Source organism: Gopherus flavomarginatus, chromosome 6 (assembly GCF_025201925.1).
Source record: "Gopherus flavomarginatus isolate rGopFla2 chromosome 6, rGopFla2.mat.asm, whole genome shotgun sequence".
Lineage (NCBI taxonomy): Eukaryota > Metazoa > Chordata > Testudines > Testudinidae > Gopherus > Gopherus flavomarginatus.
Window position 1 is genome coordinate 80,309,487 of NC_066622.1, and position 27,607 is coordinate 80,337,093.

The 27,607-nt window shown below is 42.4% G+C and overlaps 1 protein-coding gene and 1 long non-coding RNA gene across 3 annotated transcripts in view; both read right to left on the minus strand.

The window, feature by feature from the left end:
- The window catches only part of LOC127054338 (uncharacterized), a 788,041-nt gene that overhangs the window by 183,661 nt on the left and 576,773 nt on the right, over positions 1 to 27,607 (minus strand). The window lies entirely within an intron of this gene.
- ZCCHC24 (zinc finger CCHC-type containing 24) overlaps positions 1 to 27,607 on the minus strand; it is a 218,517-nt gene that overhangs the window by 162,477 nt on the left and 28,433 nt on the right. For both annotated transcript variants that reach the window (XR_007775195.1, XM_050960334.1), the window contains exon 2: positions 19,880 to 20,080. Coding sequence is in view for 1 of the 2 variants with exons in the window: in XM_050960334.1 (XP_050816291.1) it covers positions 19,880 to 20,080 (201 nt within the window). In the remaining variant the exon portion in view is untranslated. The remainder of the gene's footprint in view (positions 1 to 19,879; positions 20,081 to 27,607) is intronic.

A 27,607-nucleotide genomic window follows, 5' to 3' on the forward strand; every position in this document is an offset into this window, starting at 1 on the left:
GTGTATTTCCTCGGGTTATACCCAGCATGTCAGGAGCACCTACCAAAAGATCTAAGATTCACTAGATGCCTAGAGAAAAGTTCCCATGTCAGCAATATAAAGAGGCTGAATTCTGCCAGCTCTTTGGCTTGACCTAGAGACCGTCTCCCTCAGGCCATACCCCGGTCCAGGAGAAAGCCATCCATCTGGTAATGCGATTCATGTTTTTTTCCCTACTTTGCAGTACATTTAGGGTATGTCTAAACAGCATTTTGGAGCCCACGGGAGTGAGCTTTCCAGTCCCGGACAACGGGCTTGGGCTTGTCTGCTCCAACTCGTGCTCTAAATGTAGCTGTGTTGGGCAGTGCTTTGCAGTTGTGGCTCAGGCTCCAAAGCCTAAACAGGGAGGTGGACTCCCTCCACTCTAAAATTATTATTCTTCAAATAACAAATAAATGGAGGCAATCAAAATCTGATCTTGGGTATTCCATGAGAAGGAGGCTGAATTCACCAAATACATTGTTTGCAGTAAGCTGTTCTCTCAGCTCTACCTGGCTGGGACAAACCTGCGCTGACAGAAGGGTTTTGACGAAGGTGACCTAATACCAGCTCTGCATTCTATGATACTATGGGTACGTCCAGATTACCCGCCGATTCGGCAGGTAGTGATTGATCTATCGCGTCTTGTCTAGATGCGATAGATCGATCCCCAAACGCACTCCTGCCGACTGCGGAACTCCACCAGGGCGAGCGGCGGTAGCGGAGTCTACAGGGGAGCTGCGGCCGTCGATCCCGTGCCATGAGGACAGGACTCATAGACTCATAGACTCTAGGACTGGAAGGGACCTCGAGAGGTCATCGAGTCCAGTCCCCTGCCCTCACGGTAGGAGGTAAGTCGAAATAAGACACGTCGACTTCAGCTACACTATTCCCGTAGCTGAAGTTGCGTATCTTACATCGACCCCCTGCCCCACTGTAGACCAGGCCTATGTGTCTACCTGATCGCTCATCCAATTAAATCGTCACTGTGATGGAAGCACAGCAGCAATGAAGGGGTTAAATCAAAAGTCACCTCAATGAGGCTCTGTTTCTGGGTGCCCTACAACAGGGTACTTTTCACTACCTGCATCCAAATTCAGTTATTTAACCCAGCTAGAATTGTCTTGAAGTCGGATCCAACTCCCGGTGAAATCAATTGGTCTTTCTGCTGACTTAAATGGGAGTTTGTAGGGCCCTTATTGAGGGTAACCATTGGGGAATGAATGTTACACACAGACCTGCCTGCATCTTCTGGCTTCAGGCACACACAGAATTAACACCAGTGCGGAGCCATTGGTCAGCGGCAGCTTTCTCTCAGCACCTCCTTCTCCCCTCATTCCTCACACTTCCCTCACTCTTATCTCAACCAGTTTCTGGTCTTGAACCTACACAACAGCCAAACATATAAGGGGTGTACATGGGAGGAGGTTTGGAAGCAGAGGGAGAAGACACCCAAGAAGTGCTTGTGAGAGAGATACTCATGAGATACTGCTGTTCCTCCTGAGAGAGGTGATAGTGTTCCAAAGGAATGAACTAAAATAGTCTGAGTCACATACCCAACAAGTAATGATGGGAAATTGCACCTCTGCCACTAGCCCCATCACTTGCAGAGTCCTTAAAGGATTTAACATCAGTATGAACCACTAGACAGACCAGTCAGACAACATGGACTCAAGTGCCAGCAATATGCAGATGAGACACAAATCTACCTCATCTTCACCATAAACTACCAGCTCAGATGAAGAACGGCTGGTTGAAGCTAAACCCAAGCAAGTCAGAGATGATGCTAGTGGGCAGAGAAAAGCGCTTTGAAGAGACTGCAGCCCCAGTGCAGTCTCCTTTGGTTGAAGATACCCCCCATTGGTCAATTCAAGTCCATAGTTTTAAAAGTGCTTCTGGATTTCTCCCCAACCCTAAGCTCTCATATAGCAGCATTCACAGGTAACATTTTCTACCATCTCTAGTGGGGTAGGAGACTCAGTCCCATCCTGGCAGTCAGTGACCTGGCCTTATACGCTGTTATGTTCTCTCTGAATTACAGCAATGTAATATACCTGGGCAGGAAGCCATCAGCCCTCAGAAACTCGAGCTACTACAGAATGCCGCAGTGCATCTCCTCAGCAACATGGTCTACCATGAACACGTCAGACCTGCCTTCTGATCTTTACACTGGCTTCCCACAGAATCAAGTTCAAAGTCTTGGTCCTTCGCTTCAAGGTCCTGGGCCTAACATAGCTAAATGGGAGAGCACAGTGGTCAACAGCTCTGCTCCTCAGGCACAATGGCACTTTCTACCAGTAGAGTAAAGCCCATTGGTATAGGAGACTAAGTTTAGCTGGGGGCTTGTCAAGACTGGGGAATGAACTGTGGACTGTCACAAACATTAACATCTTCCATGCCATGTGCAAAGGGCATTTCTTTGACCCACCTTTTCTCACACTACAAAAAATAACCCTCATAAAAAAATACGACGCTATACATACAGTTCTTCTCCTGAAGCAAAGGCACCGTAAGGCTGGCTTACCCAGTTTTCTGGGAAACGTCCTTGTAGAGGAGGATTTTCCAGCTAGAAGAGACCTGGCATAGCAACTCTGCCAACCTCTCTTTCAATCTCACCCAGTAGGAGGCCATCAGGTTGGTCAGAACTCTGCTGCATTCTGGCTATTCTCAGCTGGCAGAGTGGTGGCTTTGGGAAGCCAGGCCGAAGTCTGAGCAGTCCTGAGACTTCTTTCAATTGCATCAGGATACGAATCAGCTTCTCACTAGCTCCAGAGTACAGGGACTCTAAAAGCAGCATAACGTAATTTTTGGCATGTTTCTGCAGCGAGTAGATCTCCACTGAAATAAACAATCATGTGCTGGAGGTATACCTATGAAGATCTGTATCTTAAAGTTCTGTTGTAGCCTGTTTGGAAATCCATCAGCACAAAGTCAAAAGCAAAGATTTCAGTTTTAATTACCCCCCTACTGTATGTGTGAAGTTGGTGCCCCCTCCTAAAAGGTGTCTTCTCCCACTTCCTTTCTGTTAAGTGGTGGCCTCACACCAGACTAAAGTAAAATTGATTTTTTTGCATTGTCTGCCCCTTCCCCCAAAAAATGGAAGAAAATTCCCCCATTATCTCCCCCCCGCCCCCATTACTAGAGTTTTGGTACAACATTTTCTGGGCTTTTCTCACAGCCATGCTTAAGATGTGACAGTTTCAACCATCCCAGGAATGAAATATAGTAGAGTATAAAGCATGTTCATGCATTCAGGCCCACGACCAGCAAAGTGAAGGAAGAAAAGAGCCAAGCTGCCAGTTTTATAGTTGGACTAGTTTACTTCATGTTGCTCCTTTATTTCTGACTCAAAATTGCCATCTGTGGTGCTCACTGTAATTTTCCAGGACTCTGGCAACAACCAACCTACAACACTTCCAAACTTCCCTTTCCCAAGAGAAATTGAGTAACAAAAAGGAGTGGGCAATTTGTGCCTATTAGGGTTCATAACATTAACTAAAACCACCACCCTTTCTGTTTCCTCTCTCCCTGCCTCATGGGGAAATCTTGATTTGCTGTCAGCCTACCTCCGCCCCCTCCCCCAGCTGCTCCCTCTCCTTGAAAACTATTTACATACTGGAATCTAAAGTTTCAGCTGTTCTAGGAATCTCTCCTGATTCCCCCCCCCCCCCCGACCCTCCTCAATCTCCAAGAAACCTGAGCCACCAGATGGGTGGGACAGCTTATTGGGTTTTTTGTCTGACATCTGGATTTTGTTAGCAGTCTCATGCGTGCTGAATCAGGAATGGGAGCTCAGACCAGCGCAATTGAGAATTAAAAGTCTTTAAGCACTGAAGAAACTGCCTTATCCCCTCCCTACCCCCACCTAGTCAGCAAACACAGTCACAACTGTATGGGCCAAATTCAGTCTCGCCATCAAGTGATGCAGGTCCAGCTAATCGTCCTCACAGCTGCTCCCATTTATGCCTGTTTTGGATACAGTCCCCCAAATTGCTCCAAAGCAGATCATTGGCAGAAGCCCTGGGGGGGGGGGGTTTGCCTTCCTCTGCAGCATGGCGCATGGGTCACTTGCTGGAAGGTTCTCTGCACCTTGAAGTCTTTAAACCATGATTTGAGGACTTCAATGGCTCAGACGCAGGTTTGATACAGGAGTGGGTGGGTGAGATTCTGTGGCCTGCATTGTGCAGAAGGTCAGACTAGATGATCATAATGGTCCCTTCTGACCTTAAAGTCTATGAGTCTATTACATTATTTATTTATTATCGACACTGTTAAAAAGCCTTTGCCACAATTTCATATTAATAGCGGCACCTTTCAAATCTCAGAGTGGTAGCCATGTTGATCTGTATCAGCAAAAAGAACGAGAAGTACTTGTGGCACCTTAGAGACTAACGAATTTATTCCATCAATTGATGAAGTGGGTTTTAAGCCACGAAAGTTTATGCCCAAGTCTGTAGCTACGAACTCCTGTCTCCTATAGAAATGGATTCAGTACAGTATGAAAGGAACTAATTTGCCAAACTAGGCTAGGGCTTGCTGCTTAGGAGTTGGATATTAATGATACCACCGGGTATCATTAATAGGGTGGATTTGTGCAATTAAAAGTGTAATGGGCAGCAGCGTGGGGTATTTTAGTAGTGCCTTTATAGTCACAGTACTGCTAATCACCATAACCTTAGTTACTGAATAACAGCAATGTAATATAAAGAGGAGCTTTGTGTCAGGCCTGTATGTGATGCTATGCAAACATTCATTCTGTGCAATCCTTCGTCTTTTGTTATATCTTTTCTTTTTTTGATTAGTCAACCACTTTGATGCTTGCAGATATACAACATTCATGTCCCTCCCCCCAAACAAACACATCACCTTTGACTATGCCATTTATCAAGAGAGATCCATTTTCTAAAGACAGCTATCAGCATGTGTGTTTGGGGAAGGAGAGGGGGAAGATTTCAAGGATGTGCTTCTGACTGAGCCACAAGCTGAAGCACACCGAGAAAGAGGCAAGAACAAAAAGTACACTCTAGATTTAAAAGGTGAAACAGGTTTAGAATAAGGAACCAAATCCCCAAACCAAGAAGCCCCACCAAAGAAACAAGGCCAAATGATAGATTTTGGAGAAAAGCTCAGGCCTGAACCCCACACTAACAACCCTGTACTGCAGTTTACACTATGCATTTCAGAAGGAAGCATTTCCAAAGGATCTTCTGCACCTTGGCATAGTGTGCATGCATCCATGGCAGCTGTACTGATGGGAGCAGAGGAAACCACTACAGTCCATCGTATCAAGGACATGCATATCAATAATAATGCTAACAAAAAACAGACAGAACCTTTCAATCACAGATTCCAAAGAGCTGAACAAATTTAAAAACTCATGACATGCTATTTTATATACATGCACACAGAGAACACTTCACTCATCACAATCCTGCAACCACCTCTGGGCTGAAATGAAGCAGCTATTACACAGCTATGCTATGTAATGTAGTGACACAAAGTGGAAAATACTGGGCCTGATTCTCCTTTGTCCTGTGCCTTGTGCAGTCATTTGCAACAGTGAAAAGTGAGAGTAAAATGCTACCGAATCAAAATGGTTGCATCGATGCACATGATTACCGAGAATCAGCCCAACTGTTTCACCAATCTTCCCAACCCATGTAGTGATTGCATGGGACAGGAATATGCATATGACTTTTATATGACCATTTCAACTGTCACCTACCCTTACGAAGCAGACGGAGCAGATCACAGATTCACAGAAATGTAGGGCTGGAAAGGACCTTGAGGTCATGTAGTCCATCTCCCTATGTTGTGGCAGGATTAGAAACCCATGCTACAAATATTTGTGAGGGTGAAAGACAGAATCTCGGCTTGAGTTTGGGCCTCTTACTTTGATGCCTGACATTGCACCATTTGGACTGTTGCATAAGTGGGTAGATACACACGCTAAAGTGGCAATATTGACTGGCTGGGCCACTGCTGAGTTTCATCAATTTCTTTGTAGAGACACCTGCAACATGGGTTAAAATTAACAGTGAGCTTCAAGCTAATGCTTTGCATCTGAAGCCCCTGAAACTGGGGAAAATTCTGATTCTGATCTGAACTCAGTTGAGATCCAAAGGTCCAAGTCTAGTTAAAATATGGCTATTCCTTATAACTTGTAATGTGTTTTTTTAAAAAAAAAAAGTCTATAGTCTACTGAATTCTGTTTAATGGAGATGAAGATCTCAGCAGAATTTGCCACCCTCTTATTCAGATTTCGCTACAGTCAGAAAGTGAGTTAGAAACAAAAAGTGCATAACAGTTTAATAGAAAATCCAGAACCAAAGCTTAAGAATCAATTCATAAATCAAGAATGAGTTACCCTCAGAATGTTCAGTAATAATGGTAAAACTCCCTAGCGTATTAATCAGTATTCCATCCCAAGTTTCTGGTGTGTTAGCTATTAAATTGGCATTGATTAGTGTCTAGTATAAATTTTTTCCCCTACTTTTCTTTAATTATCAAAAGAACACTGTAGCTTCTCTCTTCTACAGGGAGGAGAGACATATAGAAGGAAATACTAGATCTGGGAAGGAAAGGTAGGCCCAGTTTTGGGCCTATGAACCTTGGTAATGGCTTTTTAAACTACAATATTTCATTAACAATACATCAGTTTTGATTCCAGTACGTAGTGTTAAAGGCTAATGAAAAGATTATATAACTGCTCAGTATGATTATAATTTAAGCTTGATTAGTAGCTTTGCTTAGTGTACTTTTGCTACTTGGGATCCAGGAAAGGATGTTTATGAGAATATTAAGCATTGCTTTCTGGAATTTGAAGATACAGACAGACTTGTTGCCAAAGTTTCATTCACTAAATATGCAAACAGGAAACATAGTCCAGTAGTTAAACCACAAGATTGGAATCAGTATTCTATTCCCAGCTCTTTCATTTGGTGAGTGCACAAATCACTAAACCTTTCTGTGCCTCAGTTTGCCTATCTGTAAAATAAGGATAACCATACATATCTCGTCCATGGGAGTGCTGTGATGTTACATTAATTAATTAATGCTTATGAGATCCTTTGATGGAAGACAGATAATTAATTAGCGCAAACCAATTAACATAGTGACTTGTAAATTTGTACAAATTCATTCCGTACTCAAAGAGTAAGTGCCGTAAGTTTAGGGAAGATGCATTGTATTTTTCATACAAAACAAAGAGGATGAATCCCTGTTTTATGTACAAAATAGAACTCAGTCTTCTTTATGCACAATGACAACGCACAATGCACAATGCACCAATGACAATGCACAATGACCCTCCATAATATAAGCAAAAATATGGTACGAGTGACTCTTTTAACGCTGTTAAGATGGCGTCAAATATTTTAGTAAGACAGATCAGAGCACTAAGAATGGCCTCTGTTGAAAATCAGTCAGAGCAAGCTCAGGAGCTACTCTCATGAAATTATTGCATTTGGATTTACAAGAAGATTAATATGGCTGGGCTGACAGGTCTTCAAGGATCTATTTCAGCAAGTGTACAGAGACATTGTCCTTTTCAAAGGTATGCACTGAGTGGTGCTGCTGCACTAAGGAACCTTCAATCAGTTCTTTGCTGTGGAACACTGTTAATTTAAAACTATAAAGTGTGATTTTCACAGTGCAAGAAGCAAGCTGCAGCTAAATCAAACTTGTAACAAAGACCAATGACCAGGATTTTTTTTAAATGTACCGTGACTTTTTAAGATTATAAATTATGATCATTAAACAAGCCCTTGAAGTGCAACAGCCAAGAGCATTTATTTTCTAATATGTACAATGATTTCTCAAAAAAACGTTTAATCCCTGAGGCCACGTCCACACTACAGAGTAAAATCGAAATTAATAAAATCGATTTTATAAAACAGATTTTATAAAATCGATTTTACGCGTCCACACTAGGGCACATTACTTCGGTGGTGTGCGTCCATGGTCCCAGGCTACCATCGATTTCCGGAGCGGTGCACTCTGGGTAGCTCAGTAAAATAATGGGACCAATAACTTCGATTTCCGTCCACACTAACCCTAAATCGATTTAGTAATATCGATTTTAGGGTTACTCCTTTCGTTTAGCTGGAGTACAGAAATCGATTTTAAGACCCCTTAAAATCGATTTTAAGTGCCTTGTAGTGTGGACGGGTACAGCGTTAAATCAATTTAACGCTGTTTAAATCGATTTAACTCTGTAGTGTGGACCTGGCCTGAGTTTCTCTCTGTAACTACAAGAAGGCTGACTGGCACATGAGCAAACGTGCACTGCACAGGTGATATCTCTACTCCAGACAGCGTTGCCTGGAATACTTCATTAATGGTGTATATAATATGATGCATCTCATACTTAATGTACCAGTGCTTGATGTCCATTATTAATGGGGATTTTACAGCTAAAGTGGTGGTTATCCAAGTGGTGGCTCCCTTTACCTCTAATGGCATAATCCAGACAGGGTAGTGCAGCTTTAAACAAAAAAGACGGGAATGATTGTCTGTGGGTCCCAATGGCACAAATTCAGGTAGAGTGGCAGAACATCATGAGAGTGCTGGATGAGTGTCTGTTTACCTCTGATTTCAAAATCTGGTTGAATAGATTGGACATCAGGAAGGAGGTAAAAAGTTGATTGAATTACCTTTAATGTCTGAGTTGCTTAGGGAGGACAGGGGAACAGGAGGGAGGGGTATGACTGACTCATTTATTAGGTGTTTACTCCCACTGGGATGGGATGATAACTGGAAAGAGAGGAATGTTTAGGTTTTGTCTCTGTCCCTGGAATGTCCCAGACTGTCCTGGGTAAATCAGAAAGGAAACAAAAGTTTTGGGCAGTAGCTGTCAGCTCTAGCCACTAGAAGCTGCTGGTCCCACCGCTGACAAGGAGAGGGGTGTTGCCTCCTCTGCTGCTTCTCTGTTGTTCTCTCCCTACCCATTTCCTAGCTTCCTGCTCTGTGCATAGGAGGAGGAAAGGAGAGCAGGCGCCAGTCCATTCCACCCCCATCCACTCAGCTTTGGCAGCAGCTCCAGCCTGCAGGGGAAGAGATAAGGGAAGAAAGGAGGCATGGGGACGGGGGGGGGGTTTGAAATCCTGGTGATGTCACTCAGTAGGGAAAGAAGTAAAGAGGGACCATGCAGATGGGAGATACTAGGGTGGAGGGAAGAAAGGGGAGAGACACTACAGCTGGTGAAGTGAGGAAATGGTCCACAGTACAGGGAGTTACTAGGGATGGGGATGAGAGAAAGGAGATTCTGGGAAGGGTTGTGAGTCTGAAAAGGGGAGAGAGAACAAACCTGGCACCCCTAAAAAGGCAACCCCGCCTTTTAAACAGCCAGGCTGTATGACGCTAATCTGAACCAAGCCCAAGCCTCGTTGGGGTTCTTTATCTGTGGGTAGAACTGGAGTTTTCATCCAATAAGAAATGTTGAAATTAGTTTCCATCCCGAATCAGAACAGTGTCAAAATACTGATAAATTTCATGAATGAAAAATTCCAGAAAGTTTCAAATCTGAACCATCAAAACAAAAATATTGACATTTTCAATTGAAACAAAACAATTTGTCAAGTCAAAATGATACTTCAGTTTCCAAATGAAAAGTGTTACTCCTCCCCACATCAATTTAAAACAAACTCTTTTCATTTTGCTATCCCAATTGGAAAATTGAAAAATGTTGTTGAAGTCACCATTTTCCCATGGAAAATTCCTGTTGGAAAATTTCATTGACATTTTAAATGTCAATGTCAAGGAAACTACAATTTCTAATGGAAAAACATTTTGTCTCAAAAATTTCAACCCACTTTCTTCACAGGATTTACTGTCTATGTGTTTTTGCTATAATGCTTATGGGGTTTTGCTGCTCTTTTATGTTTTTGCAATATTGCACTGTAATTAATTATTATATATAAAGGCACTATCATCTAGGGGTGTAATTTAGGGGTCAGGCTCTGGTGGAAGTTTTATCTGATACAGGAGGAGATCTTTCTAAACAGTCCATACTACCAGTACTGAGGTATGAACATTTAGTTATTTAAATATGAACGTAAACCAAAATACATCACACTGTCCATACAAATACATAGAAAGCCACTGCTTATTTGGTAAAAAGCCATGGAATGTTTTTCCTCTGGTGCTGGCAGCTATTTGTGTTATGTTTTATCCTGCCTGTGTTGCATAGGAAGTGCTTGTTTTATGTTGCTGTGATTAATTTGAAACAGATTAGTTCATGCTGATAATGAATTCAATAATTCCCAACCCTTCTCCCCACAGTCTGCTTGGAGGAGTTGCTTTTCTTTCCAGCTCTATCCCACAAGCTTTTCAGCAGGAAGGCCTGATCTACTCCACCTTGCTCATATTGATCTCTCTTATAAACATTAATAAGGAACTTATAAATGCCATGGTTTTGCCCTCATATTCCTCATGCTTTGTCTATAGGTCACCTTATGGGAGAGTGAGAAAACAGATACTTCTCAGTTCTACCAGATAAAACCCTGTGCCTCTCAGAGGGAATGCTTACATTTAAGTTCCCAGCTGGATACTTAATTCAGGTTTATTGAGACATTTATTGCACACTGAGCAAATATAATTTTGTTAGTAAACAGTGTTAGGAATTGTGCAATGGATATGCACCTGTAGCTTGCTCCATAGCTCACTGAGGTCAGTGGCAATCTTGCCACTGACTTCAATGGGATTTGGATCTGGCCTGTGGTGTATGATTTTTTTAAATCTAATTCAGCATGTTTATGGTAACCACATATTTTATTAACATAGGATAACACTCTTATTCAATTGAAATACGATGCATATATTAGGGCCTACATTTAACACTGTCCTTTTCCTGACATCCCGTTTGATTTCAGTCAATGGGCAATAGGCTTTGAAATTAAATTGTGATTATGGAACTCACTATTCCAGTGACATGAATGGGAGTTCCATGATGGGTGATGCCACTGTGCCGGCCCCAAGGAAATCCTGGGGCAATGACAATGGGCCTGTGAAGTAGCCTCTTGCTCTAATCTAATCTAATAAAAAGAGACTAAGATGTAAGGCTAAAACTCCAGTCTAAAGGCACCATAACCAACAAGGGAAGAGCTAGAACAACCTGTCGTTGAATTCAAAAATAGAATTCTAAAATAGTTGCATATGTTATTTTTAGACCATTTGCCTTTGTAATATCTGTTTACATTCCATTTCCCAAAACAAAGAGAGTTCATAGCAATAGCAGAGTGAAAGTAAGTGGGTGTATGAGAGACAGCACATCAGAAAGTGTTTGTTTTCAGCTGGTTTTGTGCACTTTTTGGAACTCATGCGCATAATCAAAAAGTATGTTAGGAAAGTGGCATAATAAAATCAAAGGGGTTGATTGGAGATGTCTTTTATTTTCTCTTTCGCTTTGTGTAGTCATTCTCATCTGCTTGTGTTAGGATCCATTATCCTTTCTCAAAACAATATCAAACATTTAATCCAAATTTCAAGGACCCTGCTACAGATACAATTTTCAAACTGGAACTCGGTGAGCTTACTATGAAAGCACAGACTGTTTGGACTAATGTGCTATCAAATGTGGCCATGATAGGCCCTTCTCTGCTTGCATACAGAATTCTGAGTTACATGCTGTGCTGCTAAATGGTTTGAAGGCACAACACACACAAGTTATTTAGAATTTCAAAATGCAGACATCAGTGAGTGTTCTTCGATATCTCAGACCCTCAACCAGCTTAAGTTTCCAGTGTTGAAAGGGATGTTATAAAATCATAGACCACGGCACTGAGTTATTGTACACAAGACATCTGCAGCTCTTCATAACAAAACTTGTAACAATCTCGAAACAGTTCTAAAACTCACAGTGCAAAGTTAAATATAGCCTATGAGAAAAAATAAACAAATAAACTAAGATCTACTTTTGTCAAGTAGAGATTTTAAAGAAATACATGTGAAAAAACTTTAACCAATTTCAAATCACCTAAAACAAAAACAGTATGATTGAGATATAAAGTGGAACAGAGTTAATGTGCAATAATGAAATTTAAGGTTGAAAACTGCATGTTGTTCCAGTTTAAAATGTACAAACCTAGGACATGATATTGTAAACTCAGTATTTAGTTAAGCATGTGCATAAGTGTTTTCAAGGTCACGATCTGCAAATTAATCTCTGCTTCCAGAGATGTATAAATGTGGAGGAAAATGTCTTACGTAAATGGTTGCTTACAGTATATTTTAAAGATATAAGGCCAGATCCTTGGCGGATGTGAATTGGCTTGGTTCTGTTTAACTCAGTGAAGCTACAATGATTTAGACACGCTGGGAATCTGGTCCATAACATATACAACTAAAACAAGTTAATTCACATTATTAAAAGTGTATGCTATGTTTTCTTACCATATATGTTGTTTGCATGGTTTTGGAGCCATTTCGTCCCTGGATATGGAAAGAGACTAGGTGGGTGAGGTAATATCTTTTATTGGACCAAAGTCTTTTCGTTGAAGAGACAAGCTTTTGAGCTTCACAGAGCTCTCTTTTACCTTTCCCAGATCTGAAGAAGTGCTCTGTGAAGCGCAAAAGTTTATTTCTATCATTAAGTTGGTCCAATGAAAGAGATTTCCTCATCCACCTTGTCTCTCTCATATATTATATGATATAAAACGGGGCTACTTTTTTTATGTTACAAACCAGATATTTGTTATATATAAACACGTGTATGACATTTAAATATCCCAGCTTTCCATATGTAAGTCTCAGAAAGATAAAGAGGCTTGTTAGCAGAGACTTGTGTAGAAGAGAGAATCAGATCTGGAGAATACTTTTCAATTTCTGCCAGAATGCTAATATACTCCCATAAAGTACAGGTGAAGAGCACTCTCATTTCTGGATGGAGATGTACTGGACCAAAATCATCTCTGGTCTTAAAGAAGTCAGTAGTGTTATACCAAGGTTGAATTTGGACTGTTATCTTCCTGTAGAATGTATATCACAGAATGTCCACTTACCCAATGTAAGTAAAATACTACGTGGGCTGGTGGTTCAAATGCCATTTGTTTCTAACTAGAGCTTGCATGATCCAGATCCTGTGATTCTCAAATTCTGGGGACTGCAGCTTGTGAAATCCAGACCTATGCAACAACAAATGCCCACACATATGGTCTCCAACCCAAGAAGATGGGGGAGTTATGCCAGCTAGCTTTGAAAGCCCTTGCTCTGCATTTGAGGATTAGTAGAATTGTGGGGATAATGTACTTGATCCCCAAATCCCGTGACTGAATAACAGTCCCAGGGCTGCACTCCCTGATTTGCCAGAAAGAATGTGTGCATTTGTTTGTAAGCCACACATATATTACCAAGTCAAAAGGAGATCCTTCTATGATCATGCCTAAAAATACCCCAGTGCATTGCCAACATGTACTTTAGTAACTTGGCCAGAGGTTAGAGGTCTATTACTGGAGTGGGTGGGCCAGGTTCTGTGGCCTGCAGTGTGCAGGAGGTCAGACTAGGTGATCATGATGGTCCCCTCTGGCCTTAAAAATCTGTGATTCTTTGACTCCATGTAATTGTTTAGGATTTCTTCAGGGTATGTGTGGGTGATTGTAGCCTTAAATTAGCTTATGTTTCCATGACCTAGAGCTGGTTTTAAGGTCTCACACAGTCTCTGACCTCCTGACCTGATTCTGGGGAACTATAAAGGTAAAGGAGGATCTCATCTTTCACTTAAAAACCAAAGTACATTTCTCTTCTTTTTATGAAGAGCCTAAGAACCACTTAGGTTGAAAGCTTGTCACCTTTTTGTAAAGATTAGATTCTTCACCATCCCCATCACAGCTAGCCAGGGCTGCCCTTCGGGGTCTGTTAAAAAACAAAAGCCACATGTCCTTTGAATCTTGGGCATGCTCCAGATCAGTTGACTGTTGTAGGGAGCAGTACTACTTAGGTTACCACTTACGGTCCTAGGGTCACTACAAGCTCCCAACCAGAGGGCTGCCTCCTGACCCAACTCTGCTGTACAGCAGCAAGCATGATCACTGATCACAAGGAGAGACAGCTCAATAGCATGAGGCAGCATGGGCTTGTGGACCAAGTAATGGACTGAGAACGTGGGATTAAGCTCAGTTTATAACTGATGTGGTCTATATCTGGGTCAGTCCATACAGAAAAAATATTTAAACCTGAGTGCCTGAAATTAGGCATCTCAATCCAGATATACTGAGTGTCACTCTCATGGACCTGAATATGTATATAACTTGTATAGGGTCTGATTCAAAACCCATGGAAATACTCCTGTTATTAGTTGCAATGACTTTGAATCATGCCGATAGACTGATTTTCATCCATAGATCTCAAGATGCTTTGCAAAGGAGGCAAGTGTCATTATCCACTATGCCTGTGTCTATACTGGTACATGTGTGTATATATTTACATAAATATACACATCTGCATGTATATACCTATCATCTATGTATATATACATATATATTCACAAAAATAAAGACAAAGTGGTAGAAGATATTCAAAAACAAGTTTATGTACCTTCCAACTCTCCTTGAGTGGGATTAATGATTCAGTGTTTACAGTATCTGAGTACGGAATTAAGACCGCCACCTATATTTTCCAGGGTGTCTTATGTAGTGTCTCCATGATACGAGTTCCTTTCCAGTTCAAACGAGTTCAAATGGTTCCCTCTTTGTTGACAAGACCATTCTAGACAGCTTGGAAATGAGGTGACTAAGGGGTCAGAAGAACTCTTTGGCCAGCATTCAAAACCACATGGCTGAGGCCATAAATGTGGGATGATGTTTGACTGACATACCATGGATGTATTCTTACAAAAGGACTTGCAGACATTTGGGTAGGGATGGAACACAGAGACCCAGCAGCTGGAATCAGTGCTTGGCAGAAGCAGCAGACAGAAAAGGGGTTTGGCTGGAAGTTTTGAACACAGACCTGTTTTGCTGGAGCCCTGAGATTGAACTGTATCTCTGTTAGCTTTGTTGCTGCCTTTGCTGTTAATCCACTCTTGCTCAAAGCAATAAAGGGAACTATGCATTTTATAAATATAGCCTAGGAAAGACTATCCTGAATCTGCGACCACTCATTCCTCTCCCACCAAGGAATTAAAACAGTCCAGAAGCCCAAGCATTTTGTGACTTCCTGGAAGTTGGGATAGCATGCTTTTGTGTGTGTGTGTAAGTGTGTAAAAGTACACACAAAACCAGTACATTTAATACATGATAGTGTGATGTGGTAAAGAGATTTTACGGTTTCATTGGCTTGAGTTTGGGGTGGCTGCATAAATCAAAAATGGAGAAGCAGTGAGTGAGTTACCCAGGTTATCCCAAATGGATGCCAATAAGGTATTTATATCACAACATGCCATCATGTATTTTGTATAGGCCACATATATCTCTGGGGAGGAATGCCATTTTACAAATATTGTAGATTTTAAAAAAAAATTATTGAGACTACAACTAACACCACACAGGAAGCAATAAAACCTTCTAAAAATGACCTAAAATAGATTTTCTATACATCCCCATCCCCCCCAGACTGATTTTCAGTTCCAGTATTTCTGGATCTTCCCTGTTGGAAAGTGAGTATTGTCTCCCACTTCTAGCCTTGCAGGGCTGTGAGATATCTGACTAGAAAATCATGATGTTTTATCTATATGATAGCTGTTACTGGTCCAAGACTGAATATTACCTGTCTTGGGGAAGATGTAGAGGGTGAGGTCAGAGACAAGATCTGACATGTAGGTTAGAGGGGAATTGTGTAGGACCTTGATGACAAGGACAAGAAGTTTCTACACAAATTAATATATGTTTGCATATACCCATGCGTGAACAATGAAAAAAGTGTATTATTTCACTCCTTACATTACCTATCATTTTAAATTAAATTAAATATGTTGAATGTTTGCCTTTGTTAGATAGAATTACAGAGATCCAAATTAAATTGAGGTGTGATGTTTTTGGCCTCAATCCTATAGTCATTCTTATGACTGAAAGTCCTGTTGAAATCAGTGAGAGTTTTGCATTTGAAAGAATAGTAGATGCCTGACTGCAGGGCTGGCTTTAGGAAGTGCGGGGCCCAATTCGAACAGTTTCGACGGGGCCCCAGGAGGGATGACTATATATATTAAAAAAAAAAAATGTAAAAAACACATGGGGCTTCTACTCACCAGGCGGTGCTCCGAGTCTTCGGCAGCACTTCAGTGGCAGGTCCTTCACTCGCTCCAGGTCTTCGGTGGCACTGAAGGACCCGCCGCCGAAGTGCCGCTGAAGACCCAGAGCAAGCCAAGGACCCACCGCCCAAGTGTTACTGAAGACCCAGAGCACCGCCAGGTGAGTAAAAATTAAAAAGATGCCTCCAGCCAGGGAAGAGATTCTCACTGGGCGCAGGGCCCTCTTAGGCGCGGGGCCTGATTCGGGGGAATTGGTGGAATTGGCCTAAAGCTGGCCCTGCCTTACTGGAGTGGAAGTTTAACTGTTTTGGCTACTTGGATTTAAAAAATTAGTTCAGAGCAAGTGTAGGAGCATACAGAAAAAAGTGATTAGTTGAAAGTGTTGTCCTCTTGGCACAATTACAATGTGATGAAACCACACAGAAACAGTTGGGTCCCAAATAATTGTTTTTACTAAATATACACAAATCTGCAGTGACTAGCTGCATACATACTACTGCTCTTACTGGTTTCAGGGAGCTTCTAAAACATAGAATACACTGAGCGCCACTAGATGGCTCACAGACTATTTAAAGGTATATTACCCTATTTCTACATGCTCCAAAAAAGTGACATTAACCATGGTTTTACAACAGCTTTTAGGGATCCCAAAAACCTTTGTAAAATCAGAGCTTTATGACATCATATTTCAGGTTTGATACAAATGCACTGAGATGGAATTTCAAATGAAAAGAAGCTTTAGGTATCTGAGGTGTTAGAAAATTAAGTTTTACCTGTTGTGATTTATGCTTCTGGACTGGGTCATCTCTCAAGGTGTGATCTGCAATAAGTACTTACATTTCTGTCAGAATGGTATAACGTCAACTCATATGGCAGCAGGAAAAGCAAACAGTATGTTGTTATGTTTGCAACAAGGAGAATAAGGGAGGATTAAAAGGTCTTGATGTTAGGTAATTTTTTTATTATGTAGGAAAAACTTCATAATAAACTCCATGACAAAACCTGTTTCTTATTAGGCGATTACATTAAAAAGAAAGAACGAGAATATAAATACCATGTGATTTACTGCGCTGCATATTGTCCAAGTCTGATTGTTTTATCTCTCCCCTGTCTGAATTAAAACATAATTTAAAATATGGAGTAATATTTTTAATCATTGTACCATATTCAAAATAGCTTTTGTTTTTAATGACACTGGGAAGAATTAACCACCAAACCCTACAGCTATTACACAATATATTAATAATTTAAAAAACCAAAATCAGTTGCAGTTAGAGGGATTGGTAAAATGAAGGGATTTTATAACATGGGTCCTGATCCAGCAACTGGATCCATGCTGTTGGACCCATAAGCTTGCACTGAGTCCCACTGAAGTCAGTGGGGTGCCATATGGGCCCATGTGGATCCGATTCCAGAATCAAGGCATTTGAAACTAAGATCCCGAGTCTACAAAGCACTTAAGTACACACTTAACTTTAAGCATAGGTTTAAGTACATCACTATTCAACAAAGCACTCAACTGCAGGCTTGAGTCCCAGTAAAGTGCTTGTGTTTAAGTGCTTTCCTGAATCAGGGTTTATTTTTGATATTGCACACAATAGTGACCTAATTTCATATTACCTCCCCGGAAAGTATACACTGATATATAGCACACACATACTCATAAACACACAGGCACATATATGTATTTGTTTATATAATATTACAATTCAGCCACAGAGCACATATTGTAGGTAGTATTCTCCATTCCTGTTTTGGTTCAACGGATAGCTTAATATATTATTGCTTAAATCGTAATAGCCCAGATCCTCAATAGTATTTCAATGGGAGTGAGATGCCTAAATACCTTTGAAGATCTGGGCCAACATGCGTACAAAAATTGGAAAGAGTGTACAATGCAGTCACGTAAACCTTGCTGTAGCAACCTTAACTTTTGCATATGCTGTGCTTTAACTGGCATTAACTGATTTTCTTTTTTTAATTAATTTCCTTAACTAACCCTGAATCTCCACTCAAGATATTGCTGATACGTTCACTGGGAACAATCTACACAAGCCACTGCCCGATATGTATTGATTGTTAGGGAACCTGTTGCATTTCTCTCATACATACCCAGAACTGCACTGTCATCTCACACAATATTGCATTGGAGTCCACTGCTGGGTATATTCAGTTACAGTTAGTATATTTCTATCCTAGTATTGAACAATGTATGTTATCACATGATCATTTCTGTGTATTTTGCAAGAATATGCTAGACTGAGTCAATTAAAAATTAAAACACATTTCTAAATAATTTTTGTCTCATTCCTAAACACAAAGCTCGATTCAGTGTATTCTGAAACAATACAATGTACAATATTTTGAAATGCAATTGCAGGGCTGCATGGGGCGTTTTTGTCCTACAACTTCCCTTAAAATCAGAAGGAGCTATGCAGCTAAAACTTCATGGAGATAACCCCCTCTTTGGTTCACACCTCTGTGACCAAATGCAACAGGAACACACTCAGTTAAAGCTCAATTTCATGCTGACCTTGCTTAGTTGGCAAACATTCCTTCTGCCTGCAATTCTGGCTTTTATATGTCTGACACCCCTAGCTGCCATCAACTGTAGTCAATTTTACTGAGAGAACAAAGGGTACATGTTAAGAAGCCAGGAGTTGAAAACTGTGGTCTAGAGGATGCCACTAATGTGCACGTCTGTATTTTTGGAACACCATCAGCATTTTTTTGCCTCAGGACTCTAAGTAGATTGCTTGTTGGAAAAGTTTGAACCGTCTCTACTTCTATGGGAACCAGCAAACCTTAGTAATGCCAAGCTGAAACCTGAGAAGATGGGAAAACCTGGCATGCTGGGATTTGGCTCTTCAGAGGAGAAATGCAAATTAGTATACGGTTTTAGTGCACGTTACTGTACCCACATCTTTAAGGAAATAATGTTACCAGTTTTGCTATTGCAAAGGCAGTCTACTAAGCTAAGAACCATCATGAACTCTAGTCAAGTAGCATAAACGTCTCATATACCAGGCAAGGGACATTTTGCACTAGCTATGCCTGGAACTTGGGTTCCTGCAACAGTGACTTAAGGTTTTCATCTGATATAGCATTTTCTCTTTCCTTACAGTGTTTAGTGCTGGGTACTTCCATTACTTGCTATATTTTTTATTAAATGTTATATCCAAGATAACTAAGAAATGTGCAGCTTTAAAATGAATTTAGCTTAATCTTCAAAATGGAAAATTACACAGTAACAACCTTTATCATTGCCAAAATCTACCCACTCACTTGTCTGGAGTAAGGTTTTTTTGGGGGTGGGGGTTGCATTGGGATAGGTGCAGAGGTGCTGGAACAATTTGTATAGTGGGGATGCTGAGAGTTATTGAGTCAAACGGCAAACCCTGTATATGATGGAAACCACTTCGAGCCGGGGGGTGAGACGACATCCCCCGCATCCCTAGTTCCAGCATCCATGGGTAGGTGGAGCCGACACACAAGTAAAATGTCATGGTAACAGGCCCCATGATAACAGGTGGATGAAAAGAACCTTGGCCTGCCCTGGTAAACTGTCAAGACATTTCTGCAAAGCTGCTCTGAAAAAGAAAAGTGAGTCAAGTTCAGGAAATTGTCTCATTAGACGAGTGGTGCGGTGAAAACTCTTACAGACCATCACACGTCACTTACCTGTGGACAATCTTTGATGTAGTGTCCCTTGTTAAAACAGAGGTGACATAGGTAGTTAGGAGGTGGCCTCTTGCTGGGTTTTCTGGCTTCCGAGGAGAGGGATAGGTCAGAGAAATGCTCAGTAAGCGAGCTTAACCCATCCACTATGTTATTAAGGGAGCCATAGGGAGATGCGCTCTTATACAGACTGCTACTCAGCGCCTGCAAAAAAAGAAAGAAAGAAATACAGTATTGTGCTAAAGGTTCTTCTAAGAGTGAGCTGAACAGAAGCAGGCTAAAAATAGCAGCAGGAACTTGAATAGAGTATTTTCATTAGGAGAAGGGCTGCATACTTTGTGAAAGCAATATATGGGTCATTAATACAGAGGCCTCTTGATTGTAAGCCTAAAGATGGCACGATGGATTGGGTTATCCCATTAGTGGGGAAAGTACTGAGATCGCCGCAATTCACTCATCCCAGCCTGGCCACTAAGTGATGATTGTTTTCTTATGTGATACTCTACCACAGTCATGGAGTGGTTAGAGCTTCCAAGCAAAGTGCTGAAGAGTGACCCACAAAAAGGAACATTTTTTGGTGTCCATAACTATTTGGAAGGACAATATTGAAAGCAAAGAAAGGAAAAGAACACCAATAAAAACGTAACATTCATTTGCAGGCTGTTTGATAAGACAATAAACATAGTGTCCTGAGTTTTAAAGTCAAACAATAAGAAGTGCACAGATCCGGGGAAAACTGCTGTGATTTAACCATTTCCTGATAAATAGGAAATACCCAGTTTTGTCTTTCACCTGCATGGGATCTCCACTTTCTTCAACCGGCAAATCAAAACTAAAGGAAGCCCAATTTGCCATTCTGAAGCTTCAGAACAGCAGGAAACCCATAATCACCTACACAGGAGTTACATGATAACAAGTATTCATTCTCTTTAATACCCTGGGGCACAACAGAATAGTAACTCGTTGATAGGAGCTTTACAACATAAAAAACAGCTTCTTCTCTGGGTTTTGTGACATGGCAGTTCTGCAGACAGGACCACAGCATGGACAGTTGTTCCCACCCGAAGTATGGGTAGGACACATTTGCCAGGGTAACGTAAGGAATTTGCACTTGTACTTATTAGACCTGGTTCTCCTCTCAAACTATTTAACTTCAAAAACAACAAGGAGTCCAGTGGCACCTTAAAGACTAACAGATGTATTTGGACACATGTTTTTTACCCACAAAAGCTTATGCCCAAATAAATCTGTTAGTCTTTAAAGTGCCATTGGACTCCTTCTTGTTTTTGTGGATACAGACTAACACGGCTACCCCCTGATATTGTAACTTCACTGATTCAGTGGAGTTACTCCTAATTTACACTGATGTGCAACCAGAATCAGACCTGTTCTGTGGCTATATTTTTTCAGTGCTGTCAATCAGAAACTTTTAATGAGGGCCAAAAAAATGAATTAAAAAATCCTTTACATAAATAGATGCTAGAAACTGAGATTTAGTGAGTTTGTAAAATGAATCCACTAAACTTTGAGAACCTCAGATATTCAGGATTTCTGTCCAGCTGATGTGTTGCTCAAATAATAAAGGAGTCACGTAGGGATAGTTGAATGAGGGTGACTCAGACATGGATCTCTGCATAATTTGAATCTATCACTGCATCCTAGGACAGTGGCTTTGGATATGCAACTGAAAATTAGGTGCAAACAACAGGCCAGTGGTGTCACACTTTGCAATCTCCTTTAGCCACACCAGAGGCAAAAGTGACCAACTTACACAACTGATGAAGGGTCTAGTAGATAGGGCACTGGATTGGGAGGCAGAATAACTTGCATTCTGTTTCTGACTTTACCAGTGACTTGCTCTGGGACCGTGAGAAAGTCATTGCAACTCTCTCTGCCTCAGTTTCCTTCTCATCCTTTGTCTTGTCCAATTGCACTGGAAGCTTTTTGGGGTGGCACAGTCTGTACTGTGTGTTTGCACAATGCCGCACACAATGAGCCCTAATCTCAGTTGGGGATCGCTATCTATACTTAGCTGATGGACCTGATTCTCCCCTCATTTTACACCAGTTTAACCCAGGAGGAGCTACATTAGTGTAATAGCACATGGCATAAATTTGGTGACTGAAGAATTGGGACCTTTGTCTTTGTGGTTAATTCTGTACATTTTGAAAATGAAAATTATCTCAACAAGTGACTGAAAAGTTCTAATTGCTTCAGTCATCAAGTGACTAAAGATACTTCAACAGTCATCAGCATTTATCTTCTAGAATTATGGAATTCCACAGGAATGAGAAAATCTTGGCAACAGATTGGTAAGAGGAAGGAGAAGTGCCATGGAACCCAAATTGTTGTTAATTAAGAGACTTCAAGAAGCTCTTCTCTCCTGAGTATCCACTTTCACTTACACACACTTGGAATAATACAAAATGTTTTTAATAGCACATTTTGACTGTGGACTCTCAAAAGTGTTTCACATGAATTAAGTAATTAAGCTCCACAGCTGCCTTGTGAAATATCTATATTATCCCCATTTTACAGATCAGTGACCTTACATATGGAGAGTGAGAATTCTACTCCTGCCACCCACTGGAGAAAGCCACAGATCTTCCTTGGGTTGAGTCGCATGCAAGTCCTCTGCAACACATGGGCAGGACACGAGGCTGCAGTACAATCTGCACATGGGTGTTTTTATTTCTCATAGGACCCAATCCAATGCCCATTCTTGGCAAGAGGAGTCCTTCATTTGACTCCCATGGGCATTGGGTTGGGCCTGTAGATTGCAACGGTGGCCACTTTCCATTCCCCATCCATGAGCTACTGGAGCCTCATGACTATGTTTTATGTTGGTGAAGGCAGGCGCTACCCTTCCTGATATATTCAAGGCCAATGAAGGTCTTGCAGACGGTGCCTACTTAGCCACTCCCCTAACACCACATTGTACCCTCTGCTGCAACAGTGAATATCACTGAAAGAGCATACAATTTTCCCTGGGTCCCACAGTGAGTCAGTGGTCTAATACTGACCACCATACCTTGTAATCACCAAACACTACCTATCACTGGAAAATTCCCTTTGAGCTGCACCAAGATGTATAGAATCCATCAAATGTTGGCAGGGAGAGGGTTAACTCTCACTCCGCAAGCAGAGGAAAGACCACAGCTGCATGTCCTAATTACAAGGATTGTGAGGGTAGGAGGGCTGGGCCAGCTGTGGGAATTAAGGAGTTCCCTATCAGGCTGTATTAGGGATGTGGGTTAACTGGTGTTAGAAATTAGTGTCTTCTGGTTGGGAGAGGATGAAAATGCTAGTTGGCAAAACCTGTCTGCCTCTTTCCCTCAATGACTCTGCAAAGCTTTGACTTGTTTTAGTTGAATCATGGGGATCTAAGCTGCAGGAAGCTTTTGAAATCTTAGTTTAAGTCCCTGATTTGAGAAAAGTGTTCAGAATGTGGAGGCACCGTCTAATCAGATTTCAAGTCCCTTGTGTCCTGTCTGTCTGGTTGTGTGGCTTTCTTCACTGGTCAGAGAACTCTCATATACTTATTTTGTAAAGTGCTTGTTAACTGAGTGCATTCCTCAGCTATAAGAAGCAGAGTTAACTTTGTATATTTGGTGACCCCATGTGTGAGAACGACAGCTGTAGTCCAGAGGTGGGCAAACTATGGGCCATGGGCCACATCCGGCCCACAGGACCGTTCTGCGCGGCCCCTGAGTTCCTGCCCGAGGAGGCTACCCCGGCCCCTCCCCTGCTGTTCCCCCTCCCCCACTGGTGCAGTGCTCTAGGCAGCGGGGCTGCAAGCGCTTGGGGTAGCAGAGCTGCAGAGTCCGGCCTGACCCTGTGCGTGGCTGGCTCCAGCTGGAAGGCGTGGCTGTAGCACTGCCAGCCACTGGTGCTCCAGGCAGCGCGGTAAGGGGGCAGGGAGCGAGGGGTTTGGATAGAGGGCAGGGGAGTTCGGGGAGTGGTCAGGGGCCGGGGGTGTGGATAGGGGTGAGGGCAGTCAGAGGGCAGGGAACAGGGGGGTTGAATGGGGGTGGGGGTTCCTGGGGCGGTCAGGGAGAAGGGGTGGTTGGATGGGGCAGCTGGGGGCAGTTAGGGGCGGGAGGTCTGGGGAAGTCAGGGAAAAGAGGTGGTTGGATGAGGCAGAGGTCCCAGGGGGCAGTCAGGAAGGAGGGGGGATTGGATGGGGCAGCAGGGAGTGGGAGGTCCGGGGGTGGTCAGGGGACAGACGGGAGGGGTGGATGGGGCAGGGGCCATGGGGGGGCCATCATGGGGTGAGACGCAGGGGAGGTCAGATGGGGACAGGGGCCGGGCCACGCCTGGCTGTTTGGAGAAGCACAGCCTCCCCTAACTGGTCCTCCATACAATTTCTGAAACCCTATGTGGCCCTCAGGCCAAAAAGTTTGCCCACCCCTCCTGTAGTCCTATCCAGCCTCCTTATTCAAGTCCACACAGACATGTTGGGTAACATTTTCAAGGATGCCGACGTGATTTAGGTGTTCAGAGCCAAAGTCTCTTTTGAAAATGAGATCTGGGCTACTATGTCACTTGGACACCCTTGAAAATCTTACGTGGGTTGCTCCTTGCTTGGAAGAGACCACCTCCTATACTGCTCTTTCAGGATTCCCATGCCAAAAGGAAGACTAGGGAACCACTAAATCTGAATTTGCTTCTCCAGTTACTTAAAAATGGAGACAGGGCAGCAATAAGAACAGGCTGACACAACAACACAATTTAATTTATGTTATATATAATAAAAATAAAATAGATTCATAGATTCTAGGGTCAGAAGGGACCAATGTGATCATCTAGTCCGACCCCCTGCACAAAGCAGGCCACAGAACCCCACTCATCCACTTCTATAACAAACCCCTAGCCTATGCCTGAGTTATTGAAGTCTTCAAATTGTGGTTTGAAGACCTCAGGCTGCAGAGAATCCACCAGCAAGTGACCCATGCCCCACGCTGCAGGGGAAGGCGAAAAACCTCCAGGGCCTCTGCCAATCTGCCCTGGAGGAAAATTCCCTCCTGACCCCAAATATGGTGATCAGCTAAACCCTGAGCATGTGGGCAAGACTCACCAGCCAGCACTCAGAAAAGAATTCTCTGCAGTAACTCAGATCCCATCCCATCCAACATCCCATCACCAACCACTGGGCATACTTATCTGGCGATAATCAATAGGCCCTTCGCTCGGAGTGTCTGTGCTGCACTTTCCCTCTAAATCTTCCTTTTGGTGCTAGTACCAGCTCAGATCTCAAGGCAGTGAGCGAAGATGGGAATGCTAGCATAGACAAGGCACTGATGTTTGTACCATGATGTCAGCTAGTCCTGCTCAGAACAGATCTGGACAACACAGTGGCTAAAGTGCTGGTAGTGCCCTGTCATCTGTTGGTGGAGCTGAGCCAGTTCTAGTAACAATGGGAAATGCCATGGGAGAAGAACCTACTGTTGTCAAGGCCTGGGGACTGAAACAGTCAAGCAGATGAAACAACAGCAGTCAGAGTTCCCCAGAGTAGCTCCCTGTTTAACTTTAAAAAGCCAGCTTCTAAGTGACCAGCGGAGTTAGTGAACAAGAGTGGCAAGCTGGGGAATTTTGCGAGAGAGTTTGCCAGGTGAAGGAAGAATGACTTCATGACCTTTGAGGTTAGTTTGTTTGTTTGTTGTGTGCTCACTGTTTGATTTTAGCATATAGTGTGGCCTGTTCGGGGGGCAGTGCCTGCACATAGCAGCCTTCTGAGCAAGGCTGACGGCTTCTTGATGAAGCTTTGATCCCCCATTCTTTTAGGATCCATTAACCAGGGGCAAGGCTACTGAGGCAGAACAAGGGTTTAAAAAGCTAGCTCCTAAGCCAGTGATCTCCAAAGTGGGGTGCGCAAGAGGATCCTTGGGGGTGTCCGGCAGGAGGAGCTTTTTTTTTTTTTTTTTTGCTTCAGCAGTTCGGGCAGGAGTCCAAGGTTTTTTTTTTTGTTTTGCTTCGGCACGGTAGGGGGTGTGTGCTCAAAAATCTTTTACTGATAGGGGTGCACGATCAAAAAAGTTTGGAGACCACTGTCCTAAGCAACCAGAGGAGCTACCAAACAAAAGAGTTTTTTGTGAGGGAGTTTAGAGAGGAAGCATGAGATCCGGATACACCTAACATTAAGGCAATAAACAACCTTTCCTTCCCCCCCAAAACGTTGAAGGAGTAAAAATAATACAGGCAGAAGTCCAGCAGCAGAGTAGGGGGACAGCCTAACCCTAACTGCAGCATGTATGATTACTTGCCTTATGGCCAGGTGGCATATGTGTGCATTCAGTGCAAGGAGTTCCTGGCCCTCAGAGACCAAGTGTGGGCTCTTGAGACCAGAGTAGCTGAACTGGAGGAGCTAAGGGAGACAGAGAGGTACAAGATGACACTTTCTGGGACATAGTGCGGTCCCACCCCCAGTCTGACAGCCTTTGTGCCGCTGAGGAGGACACAAGTCTTGGGAAGGACATCATCAAACTGGAATGAAGGGAAACGATCCCATAGTTGGGACCCTCCTTCCAGATGATGCCATGGTATCCTCTCACAATGAGGATACCTCCTTGGGGGAGGGAATTCCAGTTATTAGGAAGAAAAAGGTAAGAGTAATGGGGGATCTGATCATTAGAAATATGCATAACTGGGTTTGTGATGACCGGGAGAATCACATGATCAATTGCCTGCTGGGTGCAAAGACTGCAGATTTCTCAAAACTTGTACTCAGACTTATCTGCAGTGCTTGGGAGGAGCCAGTGGTAGGTACCAATGATATATAGGGAAAGGTAGGAGAGATGTCCTGGAGGCCAAATTTAGGCTGCTAGGCAAGAGATTAAAGTCCAGGACCTCCATGGTAGCATTCTTGGAAATGCTTCCAGTTCCACATGCAGGACCAGTTAAATTGGCAGAACTGCAGGATCTCGATGTGTGGATGAGATGATGGTGTAGGAAGGAGGGATTTAGCTTTATTAGGAACTGGGGAACTTTTTGGAGAAGTCGGAGCCTGTAGAGGAAGGATGGGCTCCACCTCAACCATACTAGAACCAGATTGCTGGTATGTAAAATTAAAGAAGTCATAGAGGAGTTTTTACGCTAAGGGCAGGAAGAATGCCAAGAGGTACAGAGGAACACACGGTTCAGATGCAGACATTTCTTAGGGGAGGATCTATTAACAGGGATTCTCTATATGCTAGTAAAGAGAAGATAATAGAAGTTGAGAAAAGTACAGGTAGGAACTGAAGAGAAAGTCAATAAAAGAGAGTTCCATTCAATTATATAACATGAAGACAGACAACTAAAAAGTGACAAATTTTGTAAGTGCTTATTTACAAATGCCAGAAGCCTAAATACAATGAGTGAACTTGAGTGCCTCATATTAAATGAGGATATTGATATAACAGGCATCACAGAAACTGGTGGAATGAGGATAATCAATGAGACATGGTAATACAAAACAATACAAAACATAGGAATGACGGAATAGGTGGAGCTGATGGGGAAAATGCACTATATATGAAAGAAAGCATAGAATGAAATACAGTAAAAATCTTAACTGAGTCAAACTGTAGCATAGAATCTCTATGGATAGAAATTCCATACTTGAATAAGAACATAGCAGTATGAATATACTACCAATCGCCTGATCAGGATGGTGTTAGTGACTGTGAAATGCTCACAGAGATTAGAGAGGCTATAAAAATAGAAAACTCAATAACAAAGGGGGATTTCAAC